Source organism: Hemitrygon akajei, chromosome 23 (genome assembly GCF_048418815.1).
Source record: "Hemitrygon akajei chromosome 23, sHemAka1.3, whole genome shotgun sequence".
NCBI lineage: Eukaryota > Metazoa > Chordata > Chondrichthyes > Myliobatiformes > Dasyatidae > Hemitrygon > Hemitrygon akajei.
In genome coordinates, this window is record NC_133146.1 from 2,299,851 (window position 1) to 2,326,345 (window position 26,495).

Genomic DNA, 26,495 nt, shown 5'->3' on the forward strand with positions numbered 1-26,495 from the left:
CCAGCACTAACTTAGCATGTCCACATCTCACTAACCCTAACCACACATCCAGCACTACCTTAGAATGTCCACATCTCACTAACCCTAACTACGCGTCCAGCACTAACTTAGCATGTCCGTATCTCACTAACCCTAACCCTAACCACACATCCAGCACTAACTTAGCATGTCCGTATCTCACTAACACTAACCACACATCCAGCACTAACTTAGAATGTCCACATCTCACTAACCCTAACCACACGTCCAGCACTACCTTAGAATGTCCACATCTCACTAACCCTAACCACACATCCAGCACTAACTTAGCATGTCCACATCTCACTAACCCTAACCACACATCCAGCACTACCTTAGAATGTCCACATCTCACTAACCCTAACTACGCGTCCAGCACTAACTTAGAATGTCCACATCTCACTAACCCTAACACTAACCACACATCCAGCACTACCTTAGAATGTCCACATCTCACTAACCCTAACCACACATCCAGCACTAACTTAGCATGTCCACATCTCACTAACCCTAACCACACATCCAGCACTACCTTAGAATGTCCACATCTCACTAACCCTAACTACGCGTCCAGCACTAACTTAGAATGTCCACATCTCACTAACCCTAACACTAACCACACATCCAGCACTAACTTAGAATGTCCACATCTCACTAACCCTAACTACGCGTCCAGCACTAACTTAGCATGTCCGTATCTCACTAACCCTAACCCTAACCACACATCCAGCACTAACTTAGCATGTCCGTATCTCACTAACACTAACCACACATCCAGCACTAACTTAGAATGTCCACATCTCACTAACCCTAACACTAACCACACATCCAGCACTAACTTAGCATGTCCACATCTCACTAACCCTAACACTAACCACACATCCAGCACTAACTTAGCATGTCCGCATCTCACTAACCCTAACCCTAACCACACATCTTTGGAATATGAAAGGAAACCAGAAAACTGGGAGGATATCAACGCAGCCATGGTGGGAACATAAAAGCACCTTACAGAAGGCAGCTGGAATTGACCCCCAATCAGTAATCACTGGTGTTTTTAAGCAATTATGCTAACCACTAACCGCTAACCATGTCACCCATCATTCACTGCAAATAATGTAAAAGATCTTAATGTACAATCGCTAAACATCTTAAATTGTGGACAAAACATTATATCCTTTTGCTTAAACACTAAGATTTGATTTTCCATGTCCAGTCTATGAACTACTCCAGATATTTTACAAAATGTCAAGTTATATTAAAAATACCAAGTTATAATTATAATTCTACTTTTCAATTTATTTAATTATTATAAAAAGATGAATAAAACTTGAATTAATGACTTTGCCTGGGCAAAAACAACATAGTTCAATGGTTTTCTCTGATAGGCATTGCTTCCAATCTGTACAATCTGTTTGTGATCTTTCCTGTTTCTAGAGTCATAGAACATTACAGATTACAACATAGAACATAGAAATCTACAGCACATTACAGGCCTTTCGGCCCACTATGTCATGCTGACCATGTAACCTACTCTAGAAACTGCCTAGAATTTCCCGACCGCATTGCCCTCTATTTTTCAAAGCTCCATGTACCTATCTAAGAGTCTCTTAAATGATCCCATTGTATCTGCCCCTACCACCATCACTGGCAATGCACTCCATGCACCCACCACTCTCTGTGAAAATCTTACCTCTGACATCTCCTTATACCTACCTCCAAGCACATTAAAACTATGCCCCTCGTGTTAGCCATTTCAGCCCTGGAAAAATGCCTCTGACTATCCACATGATGAATGCCCCTCATCATCTTATATACCTCTATCAGGTCACCTCTCATCCTCTGTTGCTCCAAGGAGAAAAGGCCAAGTTCACTCAACCTATTTTCTTAAGGCATGCTCTCCAATCCAGGCAACATCCTTGTAAATCTCCTCTGCACTCTCTCTGTAGTGTCCACATCCTTTCCGTAGTGTGGTGACCAGACTGAGTACAGTACTCCAAGTGGGGTCTGACCAAGGCCTTGTATAGCTGCGACATTACCTCACTGCATCACACCTGTGGCTAAAGATTATTTAAATATCTCTGCACTAGATTCTCACAGGGTCCAAGGGAACAGTTTGTCGGGCCCTGGGGATTTATCTACACTAATTGCCTCAGGACAGCAAACACTTCCTCCTCTGTAACCTGTGTAAGGTCAAAGACCTTGCTGCTGCTTTGCCTCACTTCTATAGACTCTGTGTCCATCTCCTGATAAAATACAGAAGGAAAAAAATCCATTTAAGCCTTCCCCATCTCTTTCAGCTCCACGCATAGTCTACTACTGTACTCCAATCTTCCAGAGGACCAATTTGGTGCCTTTTGCTCTTAATATATCTGTAGAAGCCCTTAGGATTCTCCTTCAACTTGTTTGCTAGATAAACCTCAGGCCTTCTTTAGGCCCTCCTGATCTCTTTCTTACGTTTGTTGGCATTTCTTGCACTCCCCCACGTAGCTCATTTGTCCCTACCTGCCTATAGCTGCTGTGCATCTCGGTTTTTTCTTAATCTCTCCAAAACAAAGGTTCCTTAAACCTGTTATCCTTGCCTTTTATTCTGACAGGAATATACAAACTCTGCTCTCAAAATTTCACTTTTGAAGGCCACACTTACCAAGTACATATTTGCCAGAAAATAATCGGTCCCAATCCACACTTGCCAGATCCTTTCTGACACCACCAAATTTCACCTTTCTCCAATTTAGAATCTCAGCTTGAGAACTGGACCTACCCTGTTCGAAAAGTACCTTGAAACTACTGGCATTGTGGTCACGAGATGCAAAGTGTTCTGTCACCTGCCCTGGCTCATTCCCTAATAGCAGATCAAGTAATTCACTCTCTTGTTGGGATTTCTATGTACTGATTAAGAAAACTTTCCTGAAAACATTTGATGAACTCTATCCCATCTAGTCTTTTTACAGTTTAGGAGACCAAGTCAATATGTGAAAAGTTAAAATCACCTACCATCACAAGCTTATGCTTCTCGCAACAGCCTACGTTTTCTATGTTCCTCTAAATCCCATGGACTGTTGGGTGGTCTATAATTTAATTCCATTAACGTGCTCATCCTTCAGTTCCACCAATATAGATGAGGTGTCCAGTCTGTCCTGACTGAGAATGTCACTGCCGTGACATTTTCCCTGACTAGTAATGCCACCCTTCCCCCTTTAAGCTCCCCCACTCTGTCACATCTAAAATAATGGAATCCTGGAATATATTTTGCAAGTAAGATATAGTTCCAACTTCAGAACAACCTGTACATTTGTTATAAAACATCAGAGGTCAATGGACAAATGTCAGAGTTATCCAATACGTTCAATAAAATCAAATAAAAAGTCATATAGACCGGAAAGGAACTATATCAAAAGCATTATTCACTCAGAACCACAGTCTCATAAATTTCAAGAACAGTTACTACCCCTCAACCAGCAGGCTCTTGAACAAAACTACACATATTGTTATTTCATGCTCACTATTTGCATGCTTTAGTTTACTGTTTACATTTCCTGATGTTATAGTTTACAGTTACTGTTCTATAGATTTGCTAAGTATGCCTGCAGAGAAAGAATCTCGGGGTTGTATGTGGTGATATGTATGTACTCTGATAATAAATTTTACTTTGAACTTTAAATGACCTCACAGACATAAAACCAACACAGTGTAACATTTTATAGCACCAGTCATTGGAAGATCAGGCTTCAATTCCCACAGCCATCTGCGAGAAGCTGGTGTAATTGGTTTTCCCTTGGCAGCACAGTGGTGTATGGTACAGTCAGGGTGGAATGGTAGTGTAGTGGTGAATGTGATACTTAACACGGCAGTGACCTGTGTTCAAATCCCGCCACTGTGTAAGGAGTTAGTACATTCTTCCCGGGACCACATGGCTTTCATCCGATTTCGTCCCACTTTCCAAGCTTAGGGATTAGTAAATTGTGGGTATGCTAGGCTGGTGTAGGGTTTGCTTGTGGGCGGCACCCAGCTCATAATCAGACTGGTAGCCATTGACACAAGCAACACATTTTGATACGTCTGCATGTTTCAATGTATATGTGACAAATAAAGTTAATGTTTATCTTAATCTTAATAAATAGACCAGCACAGGAAGGAGATTCCAAGAGAATGAAATGGATAGTTATCAGAACTGCTCATTCTAAACACCATGCACATTCAGCACCACCTCACCCAGGTACCATGACAATTGCCCCTCTTTTGCTTCGTACCCACCTTGAGGTTGAAGACTTTCTTGTCGCATATCGAGCAAATGTGAGGCAGCTGGGAGGGCACCAGGCCGTGGAAGTCATTGAGTTCCCGGGGCTGCATTTGTCTCTCTGGGAGGGAGCCCGGCGGTGGCCTGTCGCGTGGATTGAACGGTGGGCCACAGACGTTCTGGTTGCAGTTGCTGGGTCTGTTGAGGTGAGGTGGCTGTCCAACCATGGACTTCCCTTCAGATGTCGGCTCCTCGGGGTTGTACAGCTCATTCCTCATGTGCAGCTGTTGACCTTTGGAGGGCCACATGTCCTGGGGCTGGGCTGCAAACTCAGGCCTGTTGGGCTGCAGGTTTTGCCACTGATCGGGGGTCCAGTTCCCCTGGTTCTGTGGATTTGCAGATGGCTGGACCTGGGGGAAGCCACCAGCACTCATTTCTCCCAGAAAACCGAGTGCCTGCATTCTGGATGCCTGGGAATTCTGGAAGTCCATCTGAAATCCCGGATGGGGCTGGCTCAAAAGTTGCGGCCCTTTAACTGGGCCGTGGTTACCAGGAAGGATGTTGGGTATATCGCCACTGAAGCCAAATGGATGAAATCCTTGGGTAGGTAGTACCTCATCGTGCATGTAGGTGTGGTTGCTGGCAGCACTGGACTTACAGGAGAAGTCAGCTGGATATTCAGAGAAAGCACCGGAAGGCTGTGACGAGGCAGGTTTGCTCAGGTTCATAGCTGGAGTTCCTGAATGGGCAGATGACTGTGAAGTCATCCCCACAAATGGGTTCATCGTGAGTGGGCTGGAGCTCTGTGTCTGCAGGCTCCCACCTTGGCCCATTCCTCCAGCCACCAGGGCAGTTAATGCTGGAGTTTGGGGGGGATAAGCCAGGCCAGCCGGGGGCATAGCTGGGCCGGGCATACACCCCACAGCTTGTGCAGACGTGGCACCAATCAGGGAGTTAAACAGAGGCTGAGACATGGCAACCTTGGTAAGGACCTGGCTCAGGACACTGGCGGCTGCTGTGTTGCTGTTCACCGCAGACTGAGCGAACTTCAGGCGTTGAAGGGTCAGCTGGGCTTGGAGCTGAGCGAGCTGGATGCTGGCTGCCGATGGCAAAATGGTGCTTGGAGTCCCTCCGCTGATGGAAAATGGATTCTTCTCCAAGGTCTTTGCAACACTGCAATCAAAAGACAGTTGGAAATTGGTAACAAAAGAAATAAGGCAGCTCAGACCAGATCAGAGCAGTGAATGTCCGGGGCGAAGCTAATGTCTGTGTGTGTCATTACCACATGCAATCGAAGAGTCAGATAAATCAAAGACCTAATGAAGACTTGTCACCGACCTCTTGGCACACGGAGAGCTCTGTCAGATCCCTGAAGAGTTACTCAACATCAAATTAACAATTCCATCTGTAACCTGTAATCAGGGAGTCTGGGGAAATGGAGCTGGTGAGCCAAAGTGGTGCTGAGATGAAAGACCAACCATGGTCTTCTTACAAGATTGAACAGGCATGAGGGGTCACGTGGCCAGATCATGCTTTTATTTCATAAACAATTGACAAGTATGTTGCTGGGACTGCAGGACATGAGTTATAGGTAAAGTCTGAATAGGTTAGGACCTTATTCCCTGGAGCATAGGAGAATGAAACAGGTATATAAAATTATGAGGGGTATAGATAGGGTAAATGCAAGCAGGCATTTTGGGTGAAACTACAACTGGAGATCATTGGTTAAAACATGGAAACATAGAACATAGAAATCTACAACACCCTTCGGCATACAATGTTGTGCTGACCATGTAACCTACTCTAGAAATTGCCTAGAATTTCCCGACCGCATAGCTCTCTATTTTTCAAAGCTCCATGTACCTATCTACGAGTCTCTTAAAAGACCCTATTGTATCTGTTTCTACCACCATCACTGGCAGTCCACTCCATGCACCCACCACCCTCTGGGTGAAAAACTTACCTCTGACATTCCTCATTCCTGCTTCCAGGCACCTTAAAACTATGTCCCCTCGTGTTAGCCATTTCAGCCCTGGGAAAAAGCCTCTGGCTATCTACAAGATCAATGCCTCTCATCATCTTATACACCTCTATCAGTTCACCTCTCATCCTCCATCGCTCCAAGGAGAAAAGGCCGAGTTCACTCAACCTGTTTTCATAAGGCATGCTCCCCAATCCAGGCAACATCCTTGTAAATCTCCTCTGCACTCTCTCTATAGTATCCACATCCTTCCTGTAGTGAGGTGACCAGAACTGAATGCAGGGTTAAGGGTGAAAGGTGAAATGGTTAAGGGAAACATGAGGGGGACCTTCTTCACTCAGAGGATGGTGAGCGTGTGGGAAGAGCTGCCAGCAGGTGGTGGATGTGGGTTGATTCAACCTTTAAGAGAAGTTTGAATAGGTAAATGGATGGAAAGGATCAGGAGAGCCATGGCAGTGCAGTTTGATGGGACTAGATGGGCAGAAGGGCCTGTTTCTGTGTTGCACTGTTGTTCTATGACTTGCGAATCTTTATGCACCTTTATATTGAATCCCAGAGACTTGGAAGAGTGCTACTATATTGAATGTAATCCAACCAGGACACACTATAGGCTAAAAACAACCAAAAACAACTTATTTTACTATTCTACATCAACCAAAATGATTCCTATTGTTTAGTTTACAATTTTCTGACTTTATTAACTTAAATTTCTATCTTTAATGATTTGTTAATCTATAGCTCTAGAAACCATTACTATTCCAGTCTACCCAGAATCAGGGACAGCACGGTAGTGCAGTGGTTAGCACAAGGCTTTACCATACAGGCGACCTAGGTTCAATTCCCACCACCTCCTGTAAGGAGAATGCACGTTCTCCTCGTAACTGCATGAGATTCATCCAGATTCTCCAGTTTCCTCCCAAAGATGTACCTGTAAATCTTGTTAAGTATCCCGTGATTAGACTAGGGTTAAATCAGGGGCAGTGCAGCTTGATGGGTCGCAAGGGACAACCACTCAGTGGCCACTATATTAGTGATACCTGTACATCTGATCATTGATGAAAATATCTATTCAGCCAATCATGTGGCAGAAATTCGATGCAAAAGCATGCAGACATGGTCAAGAGGTTCAGTTGTTGTTCAGTGCAAACATCAGAATGGGGAAGAAATGTGATCCAAGTGACTTTGACTGTGGAAATATTGTTGGTGCTGGACAGGGTGGTCAGAAATTGCTGATGTCTTGGATTTTCATGCACAAACTCTGGAGTTTACAGAGAATGGTGGGAGAAAAAAAATCCAGTGAGCGGCAGTTTTGTGAGTGAAAATGCCTTGTTAACAAAAGAGGTCAGAGGTGTATGACCAGACTGGTTCAATTTGACAGGAAGATGACAGTAACAAAATAACCACACGTTACAACAGTGGTGTGCAGAAGAGCATCTCTGAATGCACAACACATCAAACTTTGAAGTAGATGAACTACAGCAGTAGAAGACCACACTAGCACCTTGTAAAGTTACCACAGAGTGTACATCGATTAAAGGAATTCTGGTATATTGGCCATAACTATCCTGCCTGCTTCTTGTTCCCCAACATCCCTTCACTGTATCTTTACTTCAGAAAGCTAGTAAGAATTATTTCCCCGTATAATAAACAATTGACCAGATATTCCACGGTCACTTGGTGAAACTGCTGAACTCGGTGCACTCTGTTGTTGAAATCTATTCTGTTTCTGTTCTTGACTGAATGTCAATGCCATTTGCCTGTTACATATCTCTCACAATGCTGAGTAAATTCCAACCCAAGGAGGCAAAGGTCACATTATCACTAATGAATCTACTCCGTGAGGAAAAGTTTGGGGCTGACATTCAGCTGTCATCAAAATGCATCTGAAATGTATCTGTTTCACAAAAGAATTTTATTATTTATCTTAAATGACATCCCTGTCTTCATATTCATCTCCGTGTGCCAGCAGGGAAGCCAGTCCAAGGCTTTGTAAGAGAAACGTTCCTTTCACTGGTGATGCTCTGAATCCACATCGCACACCAACAGAAGCTGAGACGGAACACACTGCTGCCAATAAGTTCCCCAGTGGCTGCTCTCAAAATGATGACTGTCTGCATTCAGTTACAGAGTAATGCAGCAGACAGAGTGAGAGCACACAGAGATCTTCCCTTGGAAAAGGAACCAAAAACTAGAGGGCATAGGTTGAAGGGGAATGGAGAAAGATTTTAAGGAGGCAGTGGGGGATACTTTTCATGCAGAGGGTGGTGCATATGTGGAAGAAGCAGCAGAAAAAGTAATTGAGCCAGACACAAAAATATTTGCCACTCCTCCGAGTAAATGCTTTCCCCTCTGTCTGTTCCTATCCCTCTCCAAGGCTATGGTAAATGTGAGGGAGTTGTGGACACTCTATTCCATTGTAAACGTGGTTTTTAGTAATTTCTTTGATAAGGCTCATTCAGAAATAGAGGAGGTATTGGATTCAGACTCTGCGGATTCGTGCCATAGAGGCAGAGATCGAGCATATTCAACCTGGAGGTCAGTAACCAATGGTGTTCACAAAAGAGGGATCTGGTGTGGAATTCCTGCTCTTTGTGATTTTTATAAATAACTTGGATGGGGATGTGGAAGGGTGCGTAAGATTGCAGATGGCATGAAGGTTGATGGAGTTGTGGATAGTGTGGAGGGTTGTTGTAGGTTGTAATAGGACTTGGCGGGATGCAGAGCTGGGCTAAGACATGGCAGATGGAGTTCTACCTGGAAAAATGTGAAGTGATTCACTTTTGCAGATCAGATTTAATGGCAGAATTCTCGGCAATGTGGGGAACAGAGGAAGCTTGGGGTCTATATCCATAGATCCATCAAACTTTCCCACAAACTAAGTGTATAGTGTGTTGGCTTTTGTTAGCCAGGGGATTGCTGTGAGCTGCGAGGTAATGTTGCAGTTCTACAAAACTGTGGTTAAACCATACTTGGAATATTGTGTTCAATTCTCGTTGCCTCATATAGGAAAGATGCTGAAGTTTTAGAGAGAGTGCAGAAGAGATTTACCATGATGCATGTCTTGTGGGGATAGTTGACCGAGCCAGGAGTTTTCCCTTTGGATCACTCGAGGATGAGAAGTGATTTGACAGAGGTGTATAAGAAGCTGTATCACAGTCTGGTGTGGTTGCCCTTGAATGGAAAATCTTACAAAAAGTAATGGATACATCCCAGTCCATCATGGGTAAAGCTCTCCCCACCATTGAGCACATCTACATGGAGCACTGCCACAGGAAAGCAGCATCCGTCATCAGGGACTCCCACCACCCTGGTCACTCTTCTCGCTGCTGCCATCAGGAAGGTAGAGGAGTCTCAGGACAGACACCACAGGTTCAGGAACAGTTGCTGCCCTCAACCAAAGGGGATAACTTCACTCCACCCATCACTGATCCATTCCAACAACCTATGGACTCACTTTCAAGGACTCTTCATCTCGTGTTCTTGATATTTATTGTTTATTTGTTTATTTATTTGTTTGTTTGTTTATTTATTTGTTTATTTATTATTTCCTTTTTTTCTTTTATATTTGTACAGTTTCTTGTTTTTTACACACTGGTTGTCAATCCTGTTGGGTACAGTCTCATTAATTCTGTTATGGTTATTGGATTTACTGAGGATGCCCACAAGAAAATGAATCTCAGAATTGTTTATGGTGACATATATGTACTTTGATAATAAATTTACTTTGAATTTTGAGCTTTCATAAGATCATAAGAGGCACTGATAGAATGCCTTTTTCAGGGTGGAAATGACTAATACAAGAGGGTGTAATTTCAAGGTGATTGGAGGAAAGTACAGAGAGGATGTCAGAGGGAGCTTTCTTTTAAGGAGAGTGGTGAATGTCAGGAGTTGTGGTAGAGGCAGACACATTAAGGATATTTAAGATACTCTTAGATTGGCTAAATAGGCACAAGGATAATGGAAAAATGGAGGGCTGGGCTCTGTAGCAGGCGGGGGGGGGGGGGGGTGTAGATTGATCTTGGAGTAGGTTAATATGTTGACTCAATGTCCTGAGCCAGAAGGTCTGTACTGTGCGGTAATGTTTTACATTCTAACACCTCTCATTCTCTTCACTGAAACTGATTTTTTCTGATTTGTGTCAGTAGGGCATTAATACAGGAAAGTGGCACTGAGGTAATGAAAATCAGGCACAATTCTCTCGATTGAGGAGGTAAATGGAACACTCCAGCCTCCACTTCTTTAAGTTCTAATGAAGCTGGTGGAAAAATTCCAAAATGTCCTTTGTCATCTTCTCCTGAGGTTTTACGATGGCTAGCAAATAGCTCGAAGGTACATTACTGCCACCTTCTGAACTGGAATTGGGTCAGGATATCTACTTCCTATATCAAATTCCATTAAAAAGATCTGCATTATCTTTTTAAAGCAGTAATCCTGTAATCCTTTCTGCAAAATATTGTTAATGTTAGATGGTATTTTATTCTGTGATAACTTTCACGAGTCAGCTTACAGAGAGGAGGTGCAGCGGCTAACGGACTGGTGCAGAGGCAACAACCTCTCCCTGAATGTGAACAAAACAAAAGAGATGGTTGTTGACTTCAGGAGGGCACAGAGCGACCACTCCCCGCTGAACATCGACGGCTCCTTGGTAGAGATTGTTAAGAGCACCAAATTTCTTGGTGTTCACCTGGTGGAGAATCTCACCTGGTCCCTCAACACCAGCTCCATAGCAAAGAAAGCCCAGCAACGTCTCTACTTTCTGCGACAGCTGAAGAAAGTCCATCTCCCACACCCCCACCCCCCAGCCCAATCCTCATCACATTCTACAGGGGTTGTATTGAGAGCATCCTGAGCAGCTGCATCACTGCCTGGTTCAAAAATTTCACCATCTCAGATCGCAAGACACTGCAGCAGATAGTGAGGTCAGCTGAAAAGATCATCGGGGTCTCTCTTCCCACCATTACGGACATTTACACAACACGCTGCATCCACAAAGCAAACAGCAATATGAAGGACCCCACGCACCCCTCATACAAACTCTTCTCCCTCCTGCTGTCTGGGAAAAGGCACCGAAGCATTTGGGCTCTCACAATCAGGCTATGTAATATTTTCTTCCCCCAAGCTATCAGAATCCTCAATACCCAGAGCCTGGACTGACACCTTACTGCCTTATTGTCTTGTTTATTATTTATTGTAATGCCTGCACTGTTTTGTGCACTTTATGCAGTCCTGGGTAGGTCTGTAGTCTAGCGTCGTTTTTTTTTCCTGTGTTGTTTTTTACATAGTTCAGTCTAGTTTTTGTACTGTGTCATGTAACACCATGGTCCTGAAAAATGTTGTCTTATTTTTACTATGTACTTACTGTACCAGCAGTTATGGTCGAAATGACAATAAGAGTGACTTGACTTGACTTGAACTTTAAAATCAACCATCCCCTCTCTTGATTATATCTTGGACACTTCACCAGCACATGCTCAGCCGTTTTTTTTGTTGATTACAACACTCACACCTCACATTATTGTGTTACTTTGTTAAAGACAATGTACTATTTAATCCTGTGTGCCCAAACCTCAACCTTGATATTATCACATCCTCCCTCCTGCTCTTTCCTGCATTCCTCCACCATCCCATTTCTTTCCCAATATTATAAAGATGTTTTCTTGTTCTCTCTTCATCCCATTGTTTTCCCCACATTTTTAAATTTCACTTTTAGTAATGTTTTTCATTTTTCCTTTACTGTGATTGATTTGAATGTCCATGTCTGCCCGACTACATGCCTCCTTTGCTAATTTATCCACTTGCTTATTCTCTCTAATACCAACATGTGCTGGAATCCACATAAAACATCTACAGAGTCCCATCATTTTAAGTCAAAGTAAGATTTGTATTATCTCACACATAAAGTCTGGTCTTAACTTTGAATGTAAATCCTTTAGACTCCTGATCATTGTGCTTGAATCAGATAATATAACAACCCTCACCCAAAATCTTCACATGGATCAAATGGCCTCTGCCTGAGTTGAATCATTTAATTATAAGCTGCTTGAGTTGGGTATACTTAAAGCAGATGTTAATAGGTACATGAGTTACTGCAGATGCTGGAAATCTAGAGCAATACACGCAATGGGACAGCTAAAATTTATGATAATAATAGTAGATCAAATAAAATTTGTGATAGCAATAGAGTGGTTGATATCATTTACTTGGACTTTCAGAAGGCTTTTGAGAAGCTACCTATAAGTAATTAATAATCAAATTACAGGAAGTAGGTATTTAGTGTAAGGTGTGCTAATCAGTGCAGAATTGGCTCAAAACCAGAAAGCGATGAGTCTTTGTGAGAAGATCATTTTCACACCTGGAAGATGTTAAATGTGGGGTTCTGCAGGGATCAGTTTTGTGGCTGCGGCTGATTTAGATTTACACAAATGATTTGGATAAGCACACAACCAATAAACTAGTAAAGGTTGCCGATGACATAAAATTAGGGAGATGGGCTGATAACATCCAGACAGCAGACTCAATACAGTTAGATCGAAACAAAATCCAGATGTGGGCAGATGAAATTTAATGTAAGTAAACGTAAAGTATTATGTATAGGAAGTAGATCTATAGATATAAATAAACAATGGGGGTGTCTTGAGTAAAAAAGGACATTGTATGAGAAGGATTTGGGTGTTCTGGTAGACTCATTACTATCATCATCGAGACAATGTACAGAAGCAATTAGGAAGGCTAATAGAATGTTGGGCTATATAATGCACTCAGTGGAATCAAAAGACTTTGATTCTCCTAAATTCTCCTTAAGCTGTATAATAAACTTGTGAGGCCACACCTCATTGTGTCCATGTTTTGTGAGGGATGTGAAGGCACTGGAGATAGTTCTGAGAAGGGTGACCAGACTCATTCCAGGTCTGCAGGATATGAGCTATTAAGAAAGATTGAAACAATTAAAGCTTTTTAGCATAAGAAGTAGACATAGAACGAGAGACATGTTAGAAGTGTTCAAAATCATTAAGGATATGAGTAAAGTGGATGCCAGCTGCTACTTCAAAATTAATCCATCAATAAGGAAATTCCAGACTAACATCAGGAAGTTTTTCTTTACACAGTAAATTGCGGATGCATGGAACAAACCCCCTGACTGTGTAGGTGAGAGTAGTATCTCAGAGTCTTTCAAATCTAAACATGGTAGTTATTTCAGCACACTATGTGAATAGGAATTTGGCAAGATTTGTTGGACTGAATAGCGTCCTTGTCAAAAACTCTCTAGTGTTCTAATGTTCTAATGTGCTGGAGGAGCTCAGCAGGTCAGGGGGCATCTACAGATAGGAGTTAACAGTTGATGTTTCAAGTCAAGACCCTTTATCAGGTTTATAGGTTCTTGAATTGTAAGGGCATCAAAAGTTTCAAGGAGGCAGGAGAATGGAATTGAGAGGGATCATAAATCAGCCATGGTGGAATTGAGGAGAGGACTTGATGGACAAAATGGCCTAATTCTGCTTCTATGTCTTATGGCCTTTTGGATCAGGAAATAAAGTAACTAATTCAAGCAAGATATTAAGCAGAACCCTGACAGGGTTCAATTGGTTAAATCTGAGACTTGATTACTAGATCAGATTTATAGTTGTTGTTCTTTAAAAACAGCTAAGTTACATTTTTTCTAAAGAGCAGTGTGATGTATTCTTAATCATGGATATGCTGTATCCATTTGGTCATATTGCATTGGAGAGGGCAGCAGTTACATTGTTCATCTTAGCATGGAAAATGCAATTTAAATCAGCAGCAAACACTTTAAGATGTGGCTTAGTAAAAAAAATCTCTGTATTGTTAGTGCTGCATCTATATTCAAAATCATTAAGGATATATGTAAGGTGGTTTCTAGCTGCTACTTCAGATTTAATCCATCAATGATGACGGGGGCTGATGCACCATCAATAACTCACTCTGAGACGTAAGAAGTGAGATATCGGCTTTTATTGACTGGAAGAATGAACAACACAACATCCTGGAGAATGAGGGCCGGCCTCAGGCCTCATTCGCCTTTACACAGGGGTTTGTGGGAGGAGCCACAGGAGCGGTCTGTTGGGAGCAAACCACTCTGGTATATGTAGTTCACCACAGGGGCCAAAGGTGGAGACGGGTTAAGGGGAAATTTCAGACTAACCTCAGGTAGTTGTCCTTTACAAGTTGTGGATTCATGGAACAAACCACTGGGTTGTGTAATTGAGAGTCGTACCTTAGAGACTTTCAAATCTAACCTTGGTAGTTATTTCAACACACTATGTGAATAAGAATTTAGCAAGCTTTGTTGGGCCAAATGGTTTGTTCTTGTCAAACTCTCTAGTGTTCTAATATCACCTTATTTGTGTTACATCTGCCAACCTATCTCAGCCAGACATGGAATGTTTTAGGAGAGTTGCAATCTTACTTGGTTGATTGTGAAAATATTGAGTACTAAAGGCAATTGGACTGGTTCATAATTGTGTAACAACTAAAGAATTAAATACAGCTCTAGAGCATTTATAATTATTATCAAAGCACATATATGACACAGCTGAATTATTTCCAATCCCACTCCACAAAATACTGGCCGTCACGAGCAAGGAATAGGTTAGACACCAGGGTCCTTGCTCAGGATCAGAATGAGGTATATTTTGTGAAATTTGTTCTCTTGTAAAAGCAATATAGTGAAAGACATAAAAATGTAGTATACATTAAAACTTTAAAAATAGATAAATAAAAGAGGAATAGTGAGACAGTGTCTGCAGGTTCATGGACTGTTCAGAAATCTGATGACAGACAGGAAGAAGCTGTTTCTAAATTGTTGAATGTGTGTCTTCAGGCTCTTGTACCTCCTCCATGATGGTAGTAATGAGAAGAGGGCGTGTCCTGGGTGGTGGGGGTCCTTCTCAAGGCACCACCTTTTAAACATTTCCTCAATTGTGGGGAGGCATGTGCCCGTGATAGAGCTGGTTGTGCGTACAGCCCCTTTCCACTCCTTTGATCTTGTATATTGGAGTCTCCGAACCAGTCAGAATACTCTCCATGGCACATCTGTGGAATTTTGCTGGAGTCTTTGTTGACATATCAAATCTCTTCAATGTGTAGCAGCTGCCATACTTTGTTCGTGATTGCATCAATATGTTGGGCTCAACTACTATATGTGAAATATATTTCATTGCCAATTCGTCAGTTCATTCTCAACAGTTCATTGGAAATACCACTGCCTTTGAACAGAAAATCCAACAAGAAGTAGTGGATATGACCCAGTCCGTCACAGGTAAAGCCTTCCCCACCACCGAGCACATCCAAATGGGGCTTTGTCACAGGAAAGCAGCGTCCATCATCAGAGACCCCCACCACTCAGCCACTCAGGCCACGCCCTCTTCTCGCTGCTGCCATCAGGAAGAAGGAACAAGGGCCACAGGACTTGCACCACCAGGTTTAGGTACAGTCATTACCCCACCCCCCCAACCATCAAGCTCTTGAACCAGAGAGAATAACTTCACTCAACTTCACTCACTCCATAACTGAACTGTTCCCACAACCTTGTAAGGACTGTTTATCTAATTTTCTCAATATTTATTGCTTATTTATTTATTTGTTTGTTTGTTTTTGTATTTGCAATTTGTTGTCTTTTACACACTAATTGTCCACCTTGTTGACGTGGTCTTTCATTGATTTTATTATAGTTATTGGACTAATTGAGTATGCCCACAAGAAATGAATTGTATATGGTGTCATATATGTACTTTGATGGTAAATTTACTTTGTATTTTCGTTTTTCTACTCTGAGCTGAAGGATACATTGCAAACTTTCTAGTGATTGTGATGCACGGTAATGCTGAGTAGTTTCAGCGACACTGCACTGATGACCCAGCACTTTTTCAAGTTGTCCACCTGATACTTTGCCATTGTATCTATTCCTTTCATGGATGGCATGGCAGGTGGCTCTGTCAATCACCAGATAGATTACCAAGTGCTAATTCGGCAATGGTGCTTTAGTCACAAGCCCTGTCATCACTTTGGTCTTCGCCAATATTTTCAGAGTCTGCAGCTGCTACCCATTTTAGTATCATGGTACATCTGATCACACATTCAACATCCATGATTTACCCTGATTCAGGCAGCACTCAATTCCCAAAAGTCACTGCTCTTCGGTTTACAAATACAGATCCAAGCATCACAATTCAGTGTCACTATTTGACAGCCGAGCAATACATTTAATTTATGTAACAGAATACTTCTCACATCTGGGCCTTATGTCCACTGAGACATCTCTCATTCTTTGTGTTATCTTATCTTCTTCTTAGGGATCAAGGATGACTTGCTTCCACTACAGTTCTGCAGGTTCTGAAGTAACTGGTGAATCTGGGACAGGATCCCTAGATGCTGCCGCTGCTCAGACAGGGAGCATGGAAGACAGGCGGCTGGGATTTTGGAACACTCCAACACTGCTCGCACCTGGCTTCCATGTGCTTCCATGAGCTTAAAACGCTCAGTGCCTCCCCAATTGCTTCTTTACCTGTTTGCGTGGTCTTGCACCTTTTGACATATTTGGGTAGAATCAGACTATACAGCCCATCGGGTCTAGTCCACGCAGAGTACAGGAAAGGTATGTTTCTGTCAGAAGGGAGGATGGGGATGGAAAGATAAGACAACATTGGATGTCTAGAGATGTGAATTTAGTCAAGAAGAAAAAGGAAAAGTGTGTAAAGCTTCAGCATCAAACAAAGCACTTCAGGATTATAAGGAAGCCAGAAGAGAATTAAAGAAGGGAATTGGAAAAGCCAGGAGGGGCCATGAAAAGGCCTTGGCAAGTAGGATTAAGGTGAATCCAAAGGCATTTTATACATACATCAAGAGCAAGAGATAACTAGGGAGAGGGTGGGACCACTCAGGGATAAAGAAAGGAGCATTTGCTTGGATATGGAGAATGTGAGTGAGGTACTTAATGAGTTCTTTGCTTCAGTATTCTCCAAGGAAAAGGATATGGAGGACTAGGAGATCAGTGCTCAGTGTATAAATACATTAGGGCATTTAGAGATCAAGGAGGAGTAGGTGTTGGGCCTCCTAATGACTATTAAGGTCCATAAGTCCACAGGGCCTAGTGGGATTTACTCCAGATTATTGAAGGAAGCAAGAGACCATATTGCTGGGGCCTTGACCAGTATCTTCGTCTCCTCTCTAGGCACAGGTGGAGTCCCGGAGGACGGGTGAGTCGCTAACATTGTACCTCTATTTAAGAAGGGTACAAGGGAAAATCCTCGAAACTATACTGGTGAGTCTTACATCAATTGTGGGGAAACTGCTGGAGAAAATTCTTAAGGATAGGATATACAAGCATTTGGAAATGCATAACCTGATTAGGGAGAGCCAGCAGGGCTTTGTGCAAATCTTTGACTGAGACTTTTAACAAGGTGCTGAGAGAGATTAATGAAGGTAAGGCAGTGGATGTTGTCTGCCTGGGTTTTACTAAGGCGATTGACAAAGTCCTTCATGAAAGACTAATCCAGAAGATTAGGATGCATATGATCTGTGGCAAATTGGCTGTTTTGATTCAGAACTGGCTTGTGCATCGGAGACAGAAGGTAGAATGGGCTTATTCAAGCTGGAGGTCTATAGTTACCGAATTTCCGCAGTGATCTGTGCTGGAACCTCTGCTGTTGTGATGTATTTAAATGACCTGGATAAAAATGTAAATGGGTGGGTTAGAGAGTTTTCAGATGATACCCAGATTGTGGAGTTGTGGATAGTGAAGACTGGCAAAGAATACAGTGTGATATACCACAGTTGCAGAAATGGGCAGAGAAACGGCAGATGGAGTTTAACACAAATGTGAGGTGTTACCCCTTGGAAGGGCAAATGCAAGGAGACAGAACACTGTTAAGGACAAGACCCTAAACAGTGTTGCTGAGCAGAGAGATCTTGGGGTCCAAATTCATTGCTCCTTGAAAGTGGCTACACAGGTAGCCATAGGATGGTTAAGGAGGATTATGGAATGCTTGCTTTTATTAGTCGAGGCACTGAGTTCAAAAATAAACTTTATAAAACTCTGATTAGGCTAAATCTGGTGTATTGCATACAGTTCTGGTCACCCCACTATAGAAAATGATGTTGAGGCTTTGGAGAGGGTGCAGAAGAGGTTCACCAGGATGCTGCCTGGTTTAGAGGGCATGTGCAGTCATGAGAGGTTGGGTAAACTTGGGCTGTTTTCTTTTGAGTAGCAGAGGCTAAGGGGAGATCTGATAGAGGCTTACAAGATTATGAGAGGCATAGATAGAGTAAACAAAGAGTTTCAAAGAGGAACAAAGACGTTTCCCAGGGTTGAGATGTCCAATACCAGAGGCGTGCAATGAAGGTGAGAGGGGGTAGGTTCAAAGGGGAGGTGAGGGGTGTTTTTACTCAGAGAATGCCTGGTATGGTGTGTTACGCCTGTGCCCCAACTCTGAGGGGCCAAAGGGTACAAAGTAGCCCCCACCTTTTTGAGAATCGCAAGATCGCTATTAATTCAGGTCAGGAGACCCAGGAAATGAGAGAAAGACACGCAGAATCCACAAGGGGTTTGGAATGTCCTGGCCCTTCAGCGATACAAAGCCACGGGAAATGGCCACTGTCTCTTGGAGACGGAATTGTGTATTGAGCACTGTGCTATTCATCGAAGCCCTCAAGGAATGAGCAACGTGGGCTGGTTGGGGGATGGCATCATCCCAACCTGATTGACATCTGAGACCCCGTGAGTAAGGATAAAAGAGGGTCTGGGGAACAACCCCTTTAGACGCACCAGGAGAAACACTAGAAATCCCGTGACAGCGTTTAATAGCGACAGCTGGTGGAGGGCCCACGTGTGTCCTTTCCCATTGCCGGGATTGGGGTCTTACCACGGAAGACGGCTTAGCTAAAGAAGAGACCACCCCCAACGACATTTCGAAGGATCGACATCATAAAAAGAAAAAACTGGCAATTTCTAAAAATCCGTCTTTCTCCAACCAAAGGCTGCAGCCTGCATGAACTTGAGTGACTTTTATATTTCCATCGGACAATACATTATCCCCTAGACAACGATAGAGCTATTTCTTATTGATTATTATTATACCTGCGCTTTTAGATTTAGTATTGACGACGTATATTATCTGTATGTTTGCATTGATATTATCTTTTGTGTATTTTTATCAATTAATACTGTTAAAAATAGTACCATCAGACTTCAACGGACCTCTCTATCTTTGCTGGTAAGTGACCCAGTTACGGGGTACATAACAGGTGATAGAGGCAATTATATTACAGGCTTTTAAGAGACATTTAGATAGGTACATGGATATGAGGAAGTTAGAGGGATATGGACATTGTGTAGGTAGGATGGATTAGTTGGGGGAGGGGTGGTTGATTTAGTTTTTAGCTTGTTCAACACAACATTGTGAGCTGAGGGCCCTGCTCCAGTGCTGTACGGTTCTATTTTTTATGTTCTATTCCATCATGGCTAAATTGTCATCCCTCTCAACCTCACTCTCCAGTCTTCTCTATGAAATCTTTGACACCCTTTCTAATCAAGCTCTACTTTACCCCAGGAATTCCAAGAAAGTGTGAGGATGTTGTACTTTCTCAAAGTCAATCTAAAAAAATGCTAGTCATGAAGTAGGTTGAAGTAGAATATTTGCTTTGAGAGTCTGGTGTAGGCATGTAGATGACCTGGTGTTGGTTTATCATTGTCACATGTACCAAGATAGAGTGATATGCTTGTCTTGCATTTTCTTCATGCAGATTGCAGTGTATTGTGGGAGAACAAGGTAAAGCAACAATGCAGAACAAAGTGTAAAAGCTACAGGGCAAGTGCAGTGAAGATAAAGAATAAAGTGCCAAGTCACCACAAGGTAGGTTGTAAGGTCAAGGGCTCATTTCATCATACAAGAGTCTGAGACAGCAGGTTAGAAGCTGTCCTTGAATCTGGTGGTACACGCTATCGGGCTTTTATACATTCTGCCCAATGGGAAGAGATGAGAAGACAGAATGTATTTGGGAGTGAGGTATTTAATTTCAGAGACCCAGCCACTGAAGCAGGTTAAAATTATCAGAGCCTTGATGAAGAACAACCATTTACTGACATTGAAATAATACAGCTACCTACAGACATACTGAAAATGGACTGCATACACAGATACACACAAATTTAAAACAAACTCAATGTTCTTTTAGTGAAGAGTTCTGTTGTCAAAATGACTAAATATTCTTAACATATATATTCGCAATTCCAATAACCACCTCTTCAAGTGGGTCAGATAGATTTGATATCTTCATCTATTGTATAGTTGCATGAACATACATAGTTCCATAACTTTGTAATACCTGCCTAGGATCACCATTTTCTTGGTTGTTGTTGCATCACTGTCACTGGGTCAAAATCCTGGAACTCTGTCCTTTGCAGCCTTACCAATAGATCCACACCTCAAGGACTGTAGTTCAAGAGGGCAGGTTACCATTACCTTCACAAGGGCAATGAGGGAAGCTGTCTCAGCCTGTGAAGCCCATCTCCCGTGAAGGAGTATACTGTATGTAAAAGAGGTTCTATCCTTTCTTCCTGTTCTTACACTACACTTTTCCTTTTCAGTTCTTTCTACTATCTTGCCACGCTAGTCTGGAACACATTGAAAATCCCACTGTTCACACATTACCTCGGGCCCAGATCATGGGTGAACCTAATAAGCCTTATGCTTTATTTGTATTTTTTATGGACCAAGTTCTCCCAATATGAAGTACTGATCACATATATCACAGCCTCAGGATAGAGGGGCGCCCTTTCAAAACAGAGATGCAGAGAAATTTCTTTAGACAAAGGCTGTGAATTTGTAGAACTTGTTGCCATGTGCAGCTGTGGAGGCCAGGTCATTGGGTGTACTTAAGGCAGGGATTGATAGGTTCCTGATTGGACATGGCATCAAAGATTATGGGGAGAAGGCCGGGAAATGGGGTTGAGGAGGAGAAAACAAAAAGGATCAGCCATGATTGAATGGCAAAGCAGACTCGATGGGCCAGATGGCCTAATTCTACTCCTATGCCTTCTGGTCTTATGACAGGGCATTCTGCCCAACAAACCTCACACATCCATTCCTGCCATCCTCATCATTCTCCAGCTCCATGTTGGGTGTCTGAATATTTTTCAGCTAAATGGTAGCATTTCTTTCTCAATGCCAAACATCTGTGCGATCCTTTGGTTTTGGTACAAGGACTAATATTCCAATTGAGCTAACAACAAACATCCTTTACTGAAGTAAACCATTTTGAACTGAACAAAAGTCTCCATTACACAAACATATTAAGCTCTCTCATAGCTGAAACCATGATGTTATTAAATGGCTTGAGCAAATAACATTGCATACACATGCTGTTTAGTTACATTGGTCCTTAGAGAACCCTTCCAGTGCCTGACCTATTGCCATCCAGTGATATGTACTGTGATTTCTGAACATGGGAAAAGGGCTTCTTCTGCTGTTGCTGCTGTTTCTACTGTTCTGTGTTATGTTGAACATTGTGGGCATGCTATGTCGGTATTGGTGATTAACATAATCAATAATATTCACTGACCGTGTGTTAACTATATCCAAATCATCTTTGTATTGCTTATGTCCGCTGCCTCTGAGATCGTCTATCAATTTTTTAGTTTAAACTGCAAGTTGTTAATAAATTTAGATCGTTGGTCGTGTTGTTTCACACTAAGTCAGTATTATTTCGTATTTATCATTTGCTTTTCTTTTTGTATTTGCACAGTTTGTCATCTTTTGTACACTGGTTGCTTGTCAGTCTGTGTTTGTGTGTAGTTTTCCATTGTCTGTCTTTGTATCTGGGTACATACGCTCAGTGGCCACTTTATTAGGTACACCTTGCATCTGCTTGTTAATGCAAATATCTAATCTATCAATCATACGGCAGCAATTCAATACATAAAAGTAAAAAGACATGGTCAAGAGATTCAGTTGTTATTCATACCAACCATCAGAATGGGGAAGAAATGTGATCTAAGTCACTTTAACTGTAGAATGATTGTTGGTGCCAGACAGGGTTATTTGAGTATCTAGAAACTGCTGATCTCCTGGGATTTTCAAGAAGAACAGTCTCTAGAGAGAATGGTGTGAAAAACAAAAAAAAATGAAGTGAATGTCATGGTCTGGTCCATAAAGTCCGCGTCCTGGTTCACGGTCCGGTCCGTGGACTCCGGACTCCGGGTCTTCTGGCTGTCCGTTGTTTCAGTTGGGAATCACAGGCACCTGATTCTCATATTGGGGCTGGAATATAAGTGGCCCTGAGTTTGAGAGTGGTTGCTGGTTCGTCTCATCGGTATCCTGTCCTTGCCTCTGTGGGGTAGGTCAGGCCGTTCTTGCCATTACCCTACGGTGGGATCTGTCCCTACCTGTCCGTGCCCCCGTGGGGTAAATCAGGCTGTTCTTGCCATTACCCTATGGTGGGATCTGTCCCTTCCTGTCCTTGCCCCCATGGGGTAAGTCAGGCTGTTCTTGCTGTTACCCTACAATGGGATCTATCCCTTCCTGTCCTTGCCTCTGTTGGGTAAGTCAGGCCATCTTTGCCGTTACCCTGAGGCTGGACTTCTCCCTTCCTTCCCTCTGAAGCCTGGCCCGAAGCCCAGCTGGTGACCCGCACCTGAAGCCTTGCTGGCAACCTCACCTGTGTCCTCACCTGTATCGCCATCAAGTTCAGCCACTGGAGTGAGACTGAGCCTTGCCACGCCAACAGAAGGAACTATCTATCATTGAGCTTGAAACTGTCTCTTTGTGTCCCTGTGTTTAGTGTCCGTGTATGAGTCCCGGCCCTATGTCCTGTCCCCAAGGAGGGGTCCTGACTCCGTGTGAAGCCCCGGCCCTACGTCCTGTTCCCAAGGAGGGGTCCCGGCTCTGTGTTCTGTGTTCCTGTGCTCCAGTCCAAGCCTCCGAGGAGGTTCCAGTCCATGTCCAAGCCTCCAAGGAGGTTCCAGTCCACGTCCAAGCCTCTGAGGAGGTTCCAGTCCGTGTCCAGGTTCCTAGTTCCTCGTCGAGGTTCCACTTTCCTACTCTAGTCCTAGTCCATGCCCCATCTCCTAGTCTTGTCCAGGGCCTGTGTCTTGTCCAGTGTCATTTCTTCCCCACTTCCCTTGCTTTCTTGATATACCCAGCCCTCTCCCTAGTACTTTAGTGTCTGTGTCTTGCATTTGGGTCCGTTCCCAACGCCCACCTTATGACAGTGAATGGTAGTTCTGTAGGTGAAAACACCTTGTTAATGAGAGATATCAGAAGAGAGTGGCCAGATTGATTGAAGCTGACAGGAAGATGACAGTAACGAGTGTTTCAATAGTGGTGAGCAGAGAGCATTTCTGAATGTACAACATGTCATATCTCGAAGTGGGTAGGCTACAGCAGCAGAAGACCATGAACATACATAAATACACTCAGTGGCCACTTTATTACGCACAGGAGTACTTTGATAATACATACTTTCTGAACTTTGAAGTTGAATGGAGTACTTGTTAACTTATGCTTTGAAGTACATCACTTGTGAACACGAAGGCTTCACACAAGGTCAATCCCAGTTGCTTTGAATGGTGCTGCTTTTTTCTTCCTAATCCTTTTCAAGTGGCCATTTAACTGGTTGGTAGAATCTAATTTAAGGTTTTATAAGTAGGAAACAATTAAATAAAAATAGATGGGGGTATTACATTGAAGAATAAAAGCATATTCAATATTAAAGGTTGTATGAGCCTTATTGAAATCAATACTCCAATTAAAAATACAACTCTAGTCATTACATGGATTTATACGACCTCTAAATCTGTGCAGGCAGTCCTACACTGCTTAACTCTGAACTTTGATCTACCACCTCAGCTATGCAGTTATGTGTTCATCCTCAAAGAGACAATTTGTTGATGGATGGAACTGTTCACAATTAGTTCACAACTGAAACTTGTACCTGCGCATTCTCAGTTGGAGTTTCAATTGGTCTCAATAAAGCTTTAAGATGGGTTGAATTATCGCATTAGTTTTTACATTTAAGCACCAAACGCCCTGAACCTTTCTCTTTTGAATTCACTTCTCATCAGCCTTCATTATATCATTTCCAACTTACATTTCTCATTTCCATTCACATCTACGTCTGAAAGTTGATTGGCAGTAATTCAAGTTTGCATGACTTGCCTGCACATTAGCTTTAGTTGTCTACATCTACATCAAAACATTGAAACATATGGTGAAATGCAACAGCCACCTCAGGCTGAAGATGTGGGCCCTTTGGTCCAATGATGTCCAAAATGTCCAGATGGCAAACACTGAACTGGGTGGCAACAGTGATCACTAGATTAGAGGATATGTTCCAAAACAAACCGGCTGGGACTGACAGTGTTATGATTTCTGTGACAATTCAATGTAATTCTATCTGTGTTCACAATCCTAACCTGCTTGCTGCATTGCACATGAACAACAGTTGCCCAAAAGTAATGTCATTGTTCCTTTATTTAACTGTTGACATTTACAAACAACATAAGCTACGAAACCTGACCCTGTGTCTTTTCTGTAACAGCTCACCATGTTGGCAATGCTGGGGAATGGCAATTATGCTGCATCTATTATAACTGTCTATTTGGCAGGACAGGAACTGACAAAATGAATCTGTAAGCTTCTCTGGTTATATGGCCTCGTTCTGCTTGTTTGCTGGTGTTATCACGAACAGTGAGAGATCAGGAAACATACCTGGCCGTAAATGATAAGCAGAAATAAAATAACTGCAGATACCAAAAATCTGAAATAAAAACAAGAGAGTGCAGAGAATTCTTAGCCAGTCAGACAGCATCTGTGGAGAATGGAACAGAGCTGGTATTTCACTTCATCAACACTTCATCAGAACTGAGAAAGTAGGAGTCTTTTAAATTGCAGAGGTGGAAAGACTGAGAGATGTCTGCAACAGATTCGAGCAAAGCTGTCGCTGCATGTTTTTCACGATGGGTAAATGAGTAATAAGAGAGAAACAGAAATGCAACCTGGAACTGAGGAAAAAAAGGGCAGAGAGGTTTGAAACACAAAATGTTTGGAGATAACCATCAGATCAGGCAACATCTGAGGAATGAGAGAAACCAAACTACTGTCACGGACAGACCTTGCAACAGATCTGGCTAAACCAAGATAAAAAAATGTCAACAGCGCTCAGCAGGTCGGGCAAGAGAATTAGAATTAACCTTTCAGCTGGGAGAAAATAAAACTCAGAACACAATTAATTACTCCAATCAGTTTTCTACCTCTGTCACACTCCTGAGCTCCATAAAACCCTGTTAGACCACAAATGGAAAATTGTGGTCAGTTCTGATCTCTTTATACAAAGCATAAAGAAGCTTTGGAGAGAGTTAAGAGGAAATTTACAAGGCTTCTGTCTGGATTGCAGAATGTAAAGGTTGAGTGAGCCAGGGCTTTTCTCTTTCGAATGCAGGAAGATGATACAAGGCATAGATCAAGTGGACAGGTTGAAAATGGCTAATATGAGGGGCCATCATTTTAAGGGGGTTGGAGGAAAGTAAGAGGGGATGTCAGAGGTAGGCTTTTTACATAGAGAGTGGTGAGTGGTGGGATGGTGTTAGAGGCAGATACATTAGGGACATTTAAGGGACTCTTAGATAAGCACATTGCTGAGAGAAAAATGGAGGGCCATGTGGGAGAGAAGGGTTAGATATGCCTTCAAGTAGGTTAAAAGACTGAAGGGCCTGTACTGTGCTGTGATGTTCCATGTTCTACGCACATTCAGCTAGGTGCCAAATGCTGTGATGTAAGTAGACACTCTACTCAGAGATGATTAAATACAGTATTTATCATATATCAATCAAAAATATTATGTGCATCTCCATGCTAAACTGGTACCAGCCAAGTGCTGGCATTAAATTGGAGAGCAAATATAAAATTAACAAGATAATTTTTTTAGACCATCTTTCAAGGTGTTAGGTCTTTATGGTGTACATGGTAGGGTTCTAAAAACCTGCACCAACCATCTGGTGGAAGTGTTCAAGGACATTTTCAAAATCTCACTGCTGCAGTCGGAAGTTCCCACCTGCTTCAAAAGAGTGACAATTATACCAGTACCCAAGGAGAACAAGGTCAAATCCCTCAATGACCATCACCCTGTGGCACTCACATCTACTGTGATGAAGTGCTTTGAGAGGTTGATCATGGCCAGAATCAACTCCTGCTTCAGCAAGGACCTGGAGCTGATGCAATTTGCCTATCATCACAATAGGTCTAC

The 26,495-nt window shown here is 42.6% G+C and overlaps 1 protein-coding gene across 3 annotated transcripts in view; it reads right to left on the reverse strand.

The window, feature by feature from the left end:
- Nucleotides 1-26,495, reverse strand: part of rbm20 (RNA binding motif protein 20) — a 253,185-nt gene that overhangs the window by 96,889 nt on the left and 129,801 nt on the right. For all 3 annotated transcript variants that reach the window (XM_073026846.1, XM_073026845.1, XM_073026847.1), the window contains exon 2: nt 4,276-5,431. In XM_073026846.1, coding sequence (XP_072882947.1) covers nt 4,276-5,431 — 1,156 coding nt within the window. The remainder of the gene's footprint in view (nt 1-4,275; nt 5,432-26,495) is intronic.